At 39.5% G+C, this 13,372-nt stretch overlaps 1 protein-coding gene and 1 long non-coding RNA gene across 2 annotated transcripts; both read right to left on the bottom strand.

Annotated features, from left to right (window-relative positions):
- Nucleotides 1–8,604: 8,604 nt before the first annotated feature.
- LOC149142028 (oligopeptide transporter 4-like) lies at nt 8,605–11,330 on the bottom strand. Its single transcript, XM_089451383.1, has 6 exons — nt 11,312–11,330; nt 11,076–11,222; nt 10,454–10,544; nt 9,264–9,830; nt 8,906–9,161; nt 8,605–8,777 (listed from the first exon to the last, which is right to left on the bottom strand). The coding sequence occupies exons 1-6, from the start codon at nt 11,328–11,330 to the stop codon at nt 8,631–8,633; spliced, it is 1,227 nt and encodes a 408-aa protein (XP_089307509.1). The 3' UTR covers nt 8,605–8,630.
- A 1,319-nt stretch (nt 11,331–12,649) lies between these two features.
- Nucleotides 12,650–12,945, bottom strand: LOC149142029 (uncharacterized). The gene is made up of 2 exons (XR_016264681.1): nt 12,873–12,945; nt 12,650–12,698 (listed from the first exon to the last, which is right to left on the bottom strand). It is a non-coding gene; the product is annotated as an uncharacterized LOC149142029 (long non-coding RNA).
- Nucleotides 12,946–13,372: the final 427 nt, after the last annotated feature.

Raw genomic sequence — 13,372 nt, forward strand, 5'->3', positions numbered from 1 at the left:
CATGCACCAGTAGATGAACTTGTTACCAAATTTTCATCACCACTCATTGCTGAGTATGCAGATGAAACTTCAGACCAACATTCTGATGAAGATGAGTCTTTTCCTGTGACCCCTGTTAGACCACCAGTTGTTTAACATCGAGATCATACTTCTGCATGTAGTTCGGAAGATTCTCGACCACCTTCAACACAAAAATGGCACAACATGAGTGATATCCTTGATGATCCTGCCTCTATCCCTCTGTTTGAGGAAGATCCGCAAGCACTCTTAGCTATGGAGCCATCCATGCCCATGCATGCTTATATGATGCATGGATCTGATCTACAAACTTATGCAGAAGCAAATGGGCCTCCTCAATGGGAAGCCGCCATGGATGAGGAATATAACTCTCTCATTGAGAACCAGACTTGGGATTTGGTTCCGCTACCTTCAAATCGCAAACTTGTGAGATGCAAGTGGGTTTATCGGACCAAGAAAGCATCAAATGGCCAAGTTAGTCGATATAAGGCACGATTGGTAGCAAAAGGTTTTCAACAAGTGCATGGTGTTGACTATGATGAGACTTTTGCTCCAGAGACAAAAATGGATTCCATTCGGCTAGCTCTCTCCATTGCAGCAGCAAGAGGATGGGAGGTGCATCATATGGATGTGAAGAATGCCTTTCTTCATGGTGATCTCGAGGAGGAAATCTACATGGAGAAGCCACCGGGATACATGCATAATTCATCTCTGGTATGCAAACTAAAGAAGTCTCTCTATGGCCTCAAGCAGGCACCTAGAGCATGGTATGCAAAGATGGATTCTTATTTGTTATCTCAAAATTTTGTACGCTGCAAATCTGATTCCAATGTTTATTTTCTAAAGAAAATTGACTCCTTGTTGATCATAGTACTCTACGTAGATGATCTTTTGATAACGGGTAGTTCAGCTTCTGTCATTACTAACATCAAAACTGCATTGCATAAGTGGTTTTCTATGACAGACATGGGCTTGCTAAATTTCTTCCTTGGACTAGAGATCCATCAGCGTGATTCTGGCATTACCATTTCTCAACCAAAATATGCCAGAGATCTTTTGGCACGATTTCACATGAGTGACTGCAAGACAGCAGCCACACCTTTCTTATCAGGGATAAAGCTTGAGAATGGCAAAGACACACCATTGGTTGATTGCACATTGTATCGCCAGCTTGTGGGAAGTCTTCTTTATCTCACTCACTCCCGTCCTGATCTCTCCTATGCTGTCGGAGCAGTTTCCAGATACATGCAGGAGCCACATGAGTGACACTGGAATGCTGCAAAGCGCATCCTTCGATATGTCCAGGGGACAATCACCTATGGGATTCATTATGCAGCCAATTTTTCTTTGAATCTCATCGGGTTCACAGATTCAGACTGGGCTGACGACACCATTGATCGCAAGTCTACTTCCGGTTATGTACTTAGTTTAGTATCCGGCCCAATTTGTTGGTCAAGTAAGAAGCAGGTTGCCATTGCTTTATCATCAGTAGAGGCTGAGTATAGAGGAGCAGTCAATGCCACTATTCAGGCAATTTGGCTACAACATTTCCTATCTGAGCTTGGGATTAGTGTCCATCATCCAACTGTCATTTGGTGCGATAATCAAAGTACGCTAAAGTTTTGCAGAGATCCAGTGCAGCGGCAGCGTACCAAACACTTCGAGATCCACATGCACTTCATTAGAGAACTCATTCATGATGGGATCATCGATCTTCAGTACTGTCCTAGTTTTGAGCAGATTGCTGACATCTTTACCAAGACTTCCACTGAGCAGAAGTTTCGATTCCTACGAGATCATCTCGGGGTGAAGGACACGACTGCCTAGCAATTGTCTTTTCTCTACTTTTGCATTATATTTTGAGGGGGGGTTTTCTTCCCACTGGGTTTTCCCTCTTTCCTCCTTTTTATGCATTGTATATGGGTACCTAAAATGGCCGTGTTGCCGGGACTCATTCATTTTGCATCACACTCACCTAAGCTATGCTTAAGGGGGGGTGTTGGTGTACATGCACTTAGACTATCTGTGTTGGTGTACATGCACCTAGATTAGCTCCAGTTAACTTATTACTTGCATGTGGCACATGTACACATTAACATAAGATAAAGCACACTTAGCTTTAGTTAGCTTTAGTTATTGCATGTACAACTAAGCTTAACTTAGTTGCTTTTATGTATTTATTCTAAAACTAATATTGTAGAATCAATTTTCATTCTTTTCTTAATTCTTGCTCGCTTCCTTCCTTCTCTTGCAAGCTTGTTTATTGTTTTGCAGATCTAGATCTGTGTATCTCAAAAATCTTACACTTATCTTCTTTTGTTTTAAAATTAAATTTCAAATTTTGGTTTCTCCCAATTTTAAGTAGGTGTGCGGGGGCAATATCAAACGCAGTGGCATGGGTTTTATAAAGCTTTCTGAGATATATCATATGAGTGTACATTTTGGAAATTTCCATGGATATAAATTTGCCGTTGATTACTGCGATTGTCAATATACTTGCAAAGTTGTGGGAGTATCAAATCTAATAGACTGTCTTAAATAGATTCTATAGACTTCTGTTTGATAATGTTAATGTTTAAAAAATGTTTAGTTTTTTGAAATTTTAAAAGTCATCAGAAAAATTAACCAATGCTTATGAATACTTATGTAGATAAAATGCATTAGATACACATACCCTCTGATATTTATCTAAATAAAATGGAAATAGTCTATAACGCGACTTTTTGAAAGCCTTTCCGGCGGATTTTTCCAGTCGAAATCCGACAGGAATTTATTGGAATCGCAAGTTTGATAGCTAGTTTCTGCACAATGAAAGTGTCCCAGGGGTTTTCCAGGGTGCTGAATCCAAATATGCAGTTAAAAACCATTTTAACTGCAAGAAATCAAGATTTGACCTCAATTTCTTCCGCCGGATTCCGTCACCGGAATCTTCAAAAAGTCGCATTATAGACAACTCCAATAAAATGCATTAGATATACCGATCCTCTGAATAGATAGATAAATATTTGGAGGAAAGATGGCATATGATACAATTTTGAGAAAATATGACATAACATGCGGATCAAAGTTGTATGGGGATCAAGGTTGGAATTTCAAACCAGGTTCACAAGGCAAATTTGCAGTTCTTCACACTTCCCTACCTGTTTTTACAATTTTAACAAGGAATGTTGACGGTTTTACAATTTTTTTAAGTGTATTTGACGGGCAATTTTCCATCCAAAGCCCCATGATAATTCCATAATTTCACTGAGAGGCGCTCACTAAAGCCCCATGATAATTCCACCAAGAAGCGATTCACCTTTTCCTTGGGTGCTTTAGGCAGTTTATGCCCACTGTGTTAGTGGTATTTGTTAAAACCTCATTTACCTCTTTCCATAGTCCCTAGCGAACTAAATGCCCCACAAAAACCACTAAGCGTATATGGTCCCAGCTTACTTAAAAATCAATTATTCCAAGTCTGTTCACGGGTGTCATAACTTAATACCGATATAACTTTTTTCACCTTTTCATCGTACAGGACTTAACATAACATATATATTTTATTTTTTTGAATGTCGTACGTAACACTCGGGTTTAAGACACGATTTTAAAGGGGTTTTTTTTTTTAACCTTTTTCAATGTAGAGAAGTTACGGAAGTTATCACGTGAGATTAGTTTTTATTTAAAGATCATACACAATATAGTTAGTTCTAATACATCAGGCATAACTATATAGATATTTATAATCTATTTCTAAACCTATTTTTAATCTTCATCGTTTACATTTTCATTTTCATTGGCGTTTTCAGTATAGAGAAACACATTTTCAATATAACGAAGTTCTCACATGAGATCTATTATTCATTTGGGTTATTAATGATATAATTTTTAATTCAAGTTGGTCACCAATGACATGACTTGTATATATAATTTATTTTTTAATTTTTATTATTTACATATTTATTTGCCTTAATAATTTTATTACTCGTATATATATAATCTATTTCTAAATTTATTTTTTAATCTTTATCATTTGCATATTCATTTGCCTTGATAATTTTTTTGTCAATGCATTTTTGGACAGAGAAGCGCCTTAATAATTTTATGACTTGTATATATAAACAAGGGAAGCTGCGAGGCAGCGAGTCCCTGCATGAAGTTAACATTTAAGGTCTAGGGCTAAAGATCTACTAGTTCTGCCAATCCTGTATAGTGAGTCCCTCCGAAGCCTAAGTAAAGGTACAGGGCTCTCAGCCAGCCAGGAAGACAAAACAAGTAAAGCCTGGACCAAGTTAAATACAGATTACAAAATTCAAAAGTTGGCGTATGCATCTGCAATTGATCGGTAAACTGACAGTTAGGAAGAAGCATGCTGCTATTCTCAACCTTGATCACAGCGTTTGCACTCCCCTTTATGTTCAGTACTGCTGTGTTTATGTTCAGTACTGCTGTCTCCTGATGCAATTTGTGTTGAACTGGGTTCCAATAAGCTTTTTTGCAAAGCTTGATGCATTTACACTACTGGGCTCAAGGAACAGATGCAAGTGTAACAAGGGTACTTTTCAGAAAACATATAGAAATATTTCTTCTTCTTCAATAAATGTCAAGGTTGATCGGTGTTTTGATAAGACGTGTAAGTAGAGACTGCGTCAACTTCTTCTGAAACTTATTGAAGTTTTGGGCTTGCACCAGTTTTAGTAATACATAAATCGAGGGCTGTCGAATAATATAAAATGCACCAGTTATTTCAAAACAATGCACCAGTTTATGTTGCTAGCCCAAAATCACACAACTGCAATAGAAATAGTCACATGAGCAAGTTTCAGTAATACATAAATCGAGGGCTGTCGAATAATATAAAATGCACCAGTTATTTCAAAACAATGCACCAGTTTATGTTGCTAGCCCAAAATCACACAACTGCAATAGAAATAGTCACATGAGCAAGTTTCAGTAATACATAAATCGAGGGCTGTCGAATAATATAATATGCACCAGTTATTTCAAAACAATGCACCAGTTTATGTTGCTAGCCCAAAATCACACCACTGCAATAGAAATAGTCACATGAGCACTATATACCAAAGATCTGAACATTATTGAATAACTAACTTGCAGAGAATCATCATCAATTCAAGATACACCAGTTTATGTTACTAGCCCAAAATCACACAACTGCAATAGAAATAGTCACATGAGCACTATATACCAAAGATCTGAACATTATTGAATAACTAACTTGCAGAGAATCATCATCAATTCAAGACACGAGTAACATGAAAACCGCCGTGAAGCTTACATTTGACCTTGAAAATAAGCATTTCTTATGACAGACTGTAACATGTGAAGAATACAACACAAGCACGAATGCTAACAATTAGGACATTAGTCCGGCATCCGAGCAGAGACGATAGAAGCATAAAAAATGCGAGTTGCACCACCATGGCAGACCCAAATGCATATTTGAAGCATCCGTCGTACACCTGTAACAGAGAAGGAAGCGGGGAAATAAGACAATGCGTAAAATAATGCAAAAGAGATGTTATTGTTTTTTTGGTTTCTTTTTTCTTTGTCTTTCAACTTTTACGATGTCAATAATCAGAAGAGCCATGAGAACAAGTGCTAAGAGAAACAATGCTGCGAGTTGAGTAAGTTGGCTTATGCTAATGGATTCCATGTTATGTGAAGCGGGGAGATGTATGTGAATATCCAGGTGCAGAAGAGGCCAATTTATAAAAAAGTTCAGCGTGTTTGTAAGCTGGTTTTAAGTGTGAATGGAGCTAAAATACTTGAAGCTCGGATGGAGCAAGGCAGTATTTAATGGTCGGCATAAAACGAAAAGCTTACGTTAAGTGAGCAATCGGTGAAATTAAGTGATCGATATGACATGGGGAGCAAATGGCATATGGAATGATGTATGTGGTGGCAGAAGTAAATGTGAAATTAGGTGATGTATCTGACATCGGGCAATCTTGGTGGTAGATTGGGTCCAAGCTATTCTAATAAACAATTGGCTAGACAGGAGATCTATGTCAATATTTAGGTGCAGAAATAAGTACATATACGGATTGATTTGGAATGGAGCTGAAATACTTGAAGATCAGATTGGAGCAGGCCAGTATTTAATGATGGGCATAAAACGAAAACCTTACGTTAAGTGAGCGATCGGTGCAATGAGGTGATCGATCTGACATGGGGAGCAAATGGCATATGGAATGATGGATGTGGCGGCAGTAGTAAATGCGAAATTAGGTGGCTGTGGCCAGTGTGCCCACAAGAAGAGCATCTTAACCAGCCAAATTTCTTCCCCTTTGAGCCTGTTGCGGTAGATTAAATATGCTGCTGTTATAGAAGACAGTAAGGCAAAACATATGCCACAACTGTCTGAGACATTGTTATCATACAATTGAGTCGTCCGCAAGGCATTGTTGAGCATTCTCTTTTTTATCTAGTGACAAGACACCATGGTTGAGAATTCACTGTTTAGTTTCAAGTCTAGGACACATAGTTGGAAGACTCATATATTTGCATAAAATACAGAGAGTGATCTGTTATCCAGTGATCATAGAATACTTGATTCGACATTGATTTGCCCTGCCCTTCTCAGAAGCAGCTTTAGGAGCTTGCCTTCGTCTTTGTGTGCCATTGCCATGTATAGCTTTGATCTCAGCATCTTTGTGTTCATTACAAAGGAAGGGTGGTCTATAGCTTATGCAATATATATGTAGTATTTGACGTATAGGTGAACACTGAATGTGGAACCATAATAGACAATGATTAATAGGTGAGGCTAGGTTTATGTTACCCTATTACCATTGACCTGTTGCTAGTAGTGATTTACGTATGAGAGTTGTGATCGAATACAGGAAACCCAGGAATATGCAACAACAGCAATGGTCTAAGCAATGGGAATAGCACTAATCTAATGCTTATCTGACTAATCAAGTATGGATATCACATTACTCACCACTCTTTATCCTGAATCAATAGAGATCATAGGTAAGACGTATGGGTATAGAAGTTGTGTTTGAATCAACCAAGCTCGTGTATGTGCCTTATTTGCATGATATCACAACCTCTAAGCTCATATTGATGAGTAACAAGCCAATGTGTTTCATAGCTCAATGGGTACAGGTATGTCTAACACTCATTATGCTTATCTCCATAATGGAGCTGAATACCAACCTTATAAAGCTCTAAGCTAATATGGAAACATAGAATGTATCTATACAGTAGCATATAGGATATAGACCTTTAATGCGTACCCGAAAAAGTGCACAACATGCATGTGTGCATCCTATGTTGTACAAAGGCCTAGGGTTACACAGACAGTAGGCAAAATAAGACGTTGTTGCAACCTGAAACATGTATGTTTTAATGGCCAGAGGTCTGTTTCACAACTTTTTAAACGTTGCCTTAGCTTCTATAAATGAAATGGGAATAGCTTCTTTCAATGGAATGAGAAGTGACTCAGTCAATTAGGCCTTTAATGCATACCTGACAAATTGTACAGAAGCTCGTGTGCATCGTACGTTAAGCAGAGGATAGGGTTGAATCCATGTGGAGAGACAGTTGCAACTTCAGCTCATGTTTATTGGCAAGCAATATTTCAATAGTTCCAAGTCTATTGAGCCATAAATAAATTGGAGCAATACTTCCAAGTCTATTGAACCTATATTAAAGAAATTAAAGCAATATATGGGCACTGTTGAATCGAAACAGTATCCAACCATAAACATATAACATATATTATCCCGCGTATTAATAGCTGAATAACCTGGTAAATAAGCCTGGTCATGTTTATTCACTCAGCTAAACGGCATTGAAGGGAGGTGGTATATTGGAAAGCAATTTAAATTCAAATCTTGCAATGGGTGTATCACCTGCAACAATATTGAATGTTGGATAGTTGTAAGCATAGATACATAGATATGAGTAATTAAGGTTGTTAATTAGTTATGGTAAGATAGAGGACCATACTTTAACAGGTCGCCTGAATTCATCAGAAATCTTTGTTGGCGGAGTTTGCACTGACCAAACCCCATATAACTGATGCATCGAAGAACACATGATCCCAACATCCACCATGCAACTCCCAGGTTGACTGTTCCAGCCACTACTGTGCCAATAAACTGCATTGCACACACAATATCAATAAACAGAACAAAACAAATGTGCACCGCCGTATCATGCTAAAAACATTCTGCAAATAATTTAAATATAGCAAATTCATTCTGATTTTCTCAAAAATTTGAATACCTGGTACTAAACTAAGAATTGTAATATGTATCTATAATATGTCTGGGAAGTTTCATAATTCACAGAGAGAGATTTGAAGCTAAGCAAAAACAATGCTTTTATCAGTTCACCAAATTGCTCAAGAACTAAAACCTAAACAAGTATAGGTTTTAGCACTGTAGTTTATACTTGTTTAAACCTGTAGTTTAGACCAGTATAAACTACAGTGCTAAGACCTAACATCAGTTCTTTTGACACAAAAAGAATAAACTCCTCAAAAAAAGCCAAAACCTAACACCAGTTCTTTTAACACAGGAAGAACCAGCTCCTCAAAAAAATTAAACTTTTCTTCCAGTTATCTGATAAATAAAAATCTAACTTTTCTTCCAGTTATCTTAATGGCCGAGCTTGAAGTCTGACAAGAAAGAAACTGCCTGGCTCATGCTCATATAACCATAGACCTTGAAGCAAACATTGGCAATAGGCTTCCCAGGAAGGATATATCCCATTAGGTATTCGGTGATAATGTTCAGGCCTAGTGTCTGTGCCAAAACAAAATAAGAAGATGAAGTATAACCAGAACATATGAATGAATATATATATCTATATATATATAGATATATATATATAATTCCTTCTACAAAATAATCAATAAAATCAATGTGCTTACCTGATTAGTAGTAGCGGTGATGATACTTATGGGAAGAGTGAAAAATGAAGCGAGAGCACAGGCAAAAAGTAACCCCCACCATGGTAATTGTACCTCTTTCTTGTAAACCTCGCAGAGTGCAAAGGCAACAGCAAGAGTCCCAAACAAGAGAGTGTAGAACCACCATTGTGGGATGTCAGGGTATTTGCGCATCAATTTAGTATGGATATCAGGCCGATTGTTTTTGGATGCTGCTACAACACGCTGCCATATTTCCCTGCACCATAACAGCGCGTGTCATTTAAACTAACATCCATAATTGATGATCTTGCAAGAAAGCAGTAATGGAAGTCAAGTCAATACAAAAATCAGAACTTACTTCCCATAGAATAGAGCGACATGGGTAATTGTAGAAGCAATGGTTGCAAATCCAAACCCATAAGTCAGAGCAAAAAACAAGCTCATATGTATTTGACCATTCTGATTGTAAGCAGCGAGATCCAGCTCAAATTTATTGTTCACAATCTGTGAAATATTATAGTTTTGACCTTGGGCTGTGAACAAATCGGAGCTGAAAATAGGAAAAGCCTTTGCATTGTACATGTTAGTGCCCCAATAAGCAAGAGGGACTGCAAAGTATACTACGAAGACATAACCAACCATGACATTCATAATGGCAAAGAATGGAGAAATAAGAGGACTGAACAAGAAGGCTGCGATGGTGCTCCAATCGAAACCAAAGGCACCTAGTCCGAGGCCATTCATGCCGGAGCCAATCTGCTGTGCTGTGACAGAGTGAGGCCAAATCCAGCACACCCACGATACACTGGTCAGGGTTGAGAATAGATAACCAGGGAATACATAGTAGCAAAAGCTGCAGGTCATGGCAATGAAGAAGAAGGTGTTACGAGACATCCCCTTTCCATGGTCTTTCTCATGCAGTACCCTGCATGTCAAACACAGAACCTTCTCCATTACCAATTCTCACAGTATAATTAAATGAAAAGTAACTCAATAAGTGGACTGGCTAAATTTGTTTTCAGAATTTCGTAAGAACTATTTTTCTGAATTTCACAACGAAAAATTATTAAATTTAACCACTTATCAAGTAGTAGATCCATTAACACCACTATGATTTACTTAAAACATTCCCAAGAAATATTGACATTTTTATTATACCGGAACAGGGTCACTTGGACCAGTGTGCTTGGCCACCACGTGTGTGCAGGTTCTACAACATACTTACGAAGCAGTCCAGCCCATAGCTGCAGGTCATGGCAATGAAGAAGAAGGTGTTACGAGACATCCCCTTTCCATGGTCTTTCTCATGCAGTACCCTGCATGTCAAACACAGAACCTTCTCCATACCAATTCTCACAGTATAATTAAATGAAAAGTAACTCAATAAGTGGAATGGCTAAATTTGTTTTCATAATTTCGTAAGAACTATTTTTCTGAATTTCACAACGAAAAATTATTAAATTTAACCACTTATCAAGTAGTAGATCCATTAACACCACTATGATTTACTTAAAACATTCCCAAGAAATATTGACATTTTTATTATACCGGAACAGGGTCACCTGGACCAGTGTGCTTGGCCACCACATGTGTGCAGGTTCTACAACATACTTACGGAGCAGTCCAGCCCATCCATATCCTCATCTTGCAAAAAGAATGCTGGAAGATGCAACCATACCATGTAGCTCAGAGCCAATCTAGAGATCTAAATTCTTTAAATTCCATAGATGTGTGTTCAATGCACAGCGACAACTAGAGGTGAAAAGAATACACAGCCAAAAAGACACGAAAGAGTGAAGACTATTGAAGACAGTTGCCAATTCAACAAATTAATGATTATGTGAAAAGGTTAATAGAAAGAACCACTCCGAAGAACAATCCCTTAGAGCCACAACTGGAAAAGGTCATCCACAAGCCTATTGTGCCAACTCAGGAGATGTTGCAACATCTATTGAAATTTTGGGTTCAGCCCAGCCTTCTTTCTTTTCATTCCAACAGAAAATAAATGCCCAAAAGAAGAATAACTACAGGTATAACAGTACCATGAAGATGGTAATCCGAACCATCAAAACACTCATCAGAGTTGTTTATTTTCAGCCCAACAGAAACTAAAATGCCCAAAAGAAGAGTTCTTATGTTCAAATAATAAGAAAGACAGATATAACAATACCATGAAGATGGTATTCCAAGCTTCCACCAGGTATGAACTCGTAGACCAGAGAAAGGCCTAGGCGATCAATGCAGTAACCTAACAAAGGAACCACATGACGATTCTTCAAACTGCCAGCAATGTGAAGCTCTCTGCAGAATGCCTTGTCTGATTCGTTATCATCACACTCCAGCCTTTTTCACAGCAATCAGTTTCCCAAACCTCAGACTGCCTCTGTAAACGCAGCTATGAGCTACCCTCCCCAGCACTGGCCATTCTGCTCATCAAGGTTGGTAGGCCCGACATTCAGTGCCTTGAGTTCAAACCGTCCAGAAACTAATAAATAAGAAACTAAAAATATTTTCTACATTATTACAGAGTAAATTACCTGGCAGGTCTACAATATATGAATAAGTTGCAGAGACATGGAATCCACTGCCAAATGTCGGAATGAACCAAGCCGAGGTTAAGGAGGGCAAAAGTAGGAATGAACCAAGCGGAGGTTAAGGAGGGCAAAGTTTTGATAAATGGACTGATGAGAGACATGGCGCTCATGGTAGGTCCCACATAGCGTTTTGTGTAGGATGATTTCTATGTTATGTCGACAATGGTTACATACAAATAAAATGATGGTTAACAGTAATATATAGAATTTGCATGTGCTACGTATGTCCTACTGCTTCACCACTAGAGGTGTAACGAAAGAACAAGTGCCTTCACAGAAACTCAGCTGCCAAACACACAGCTTTTCACAAAGGATGGACTGGGAGTAGCCCTGACCGTGTCTCATGTCTGACCACGTCTCACCAGCCCAGTAAACCCAGTGCTGCAGGAGGGAGTTATAAGCTTAGGTCTGTGCTGCGATAAATCGATTGTATTGACATTTGATAGCTATTTATAAACAGTTTGAAAACTGAGATGAACGTACCTCAAGAGGCAAGAACTGCAGTTAGAACGCTGGATGTGATCTCTCCCATATCCCGAATCAATCGATAAAGGGTCAATCTGTGATCTCTATCTGCGCCTGGATATGCTGTAAGTGATGGTGGTGAATCTGGAGCCGTACAAAGGGAAGTAGCGGGCTATGGGACTAGGGCAACCAGATCTGTTACTTGAACAAAGCATTAATTTAGCTCGCATCAACAGATAGTCGGATTTCAAGCGCTTCACCAGCCTTACGAGGAGCAAGCCCAACACTAGCGTGATGAGGAGCCAACCCAACCCTGCTTGACGAGGAGCCATAACCAGCTAAAGTACCTCTCCTTGGTTAAAGAGTATCGCTAACGCTCAAATAGCTTTATGAATAGTCTAGACCAGCATCTCTTAATTCGGCTCCGGTCTCAGTTAATTCGGCTCCTGAACGAAGCGAGGCCAGCGAAATGCCCTGAATCATCCTGTTCACTGGATTTAATTTTCGCCACTTACCTGAATGTCGGACTTGGTAAGGCCCGGAACGTCGGCGTAGAACACATACTCCTTGGGCGTTTCTTTGATGTCCACCGCTACGCCCTTGTTCTCCTCATGGTGATGGTCATATAACCACTCGGACGGAATTTTGATCCGCTCCAGCTCTTCCGGGAAGTGCAACAGAGGGCTCATGGCCAGAGCATGATCCAGGTAACTCTTCATCGCTCAAATCTCAATCTACCTAGCTGCCATAGCTGCCATTAAAGCTTCTACAGAAGCTTACACCCTGCAACCAAAGAATGTTAAACCCTACGAACAAGAATGCAAAGCAGTGTATAATAGACTTAGAGGCAGTTACAGCAGCGTGCAACCCTACGAACAAGAATGCAAAGCGGTGTATAATAGACTTACCCAATGGAAAAAATAGAATGGATTACAGGCAGTTACAGCAGCGTGCAGACATCGACAAAGCAAATTCAATTGAAGGCGCCTCCTGGCACTCCGCCATGCACGAAGAGCACGGACAGCAGAACACCTGCCATGCACGAAGAGCACGGACAGCAGAACACCTGCCTGCCAATCATGAGCCTGAATCGTTTCGACGCACTTGAGGTCCGAGACTCGCCATACCTTCACAGTCATATCTGAGGAGCCTGAATACAAGAAACCATTGGTGTAAGCCAGACAGCATATCGCGCCGACATGCTTCGGGGACTTAGGGTTTGTCGACTTAGGGTTTTCAGTACCGCCTGACCAACATCCAAAAACGTCGCGCTTCGGCTTCATCCAGCGATGTATGTAATCCAGCAGCGTGAGTATTGTGGCTATTCGCTTGTGGCCATCCCCAGAACTCGAACCAGAGCGGCCTCACACGCGGATTTCGTGGTCTGCGTGGGCGCTGAAAAGCTTGT

This window comes from Pinus tabuliformis, chromosome X (genome assembly GCF_031772625.1).
Source record: "Pinus tabuliformis cultivar Carrire ecotype Pingquan chromosome X, CPIR1, whole genome shotgun sequence".
Taxonomy (NCBI): domain Eukaryota; kingdom Viridiplantae; phylum Streptophyta; class Pinopsida; order Pinales; family Pinaceae; genus Pinus; species Pinus tabuliformis.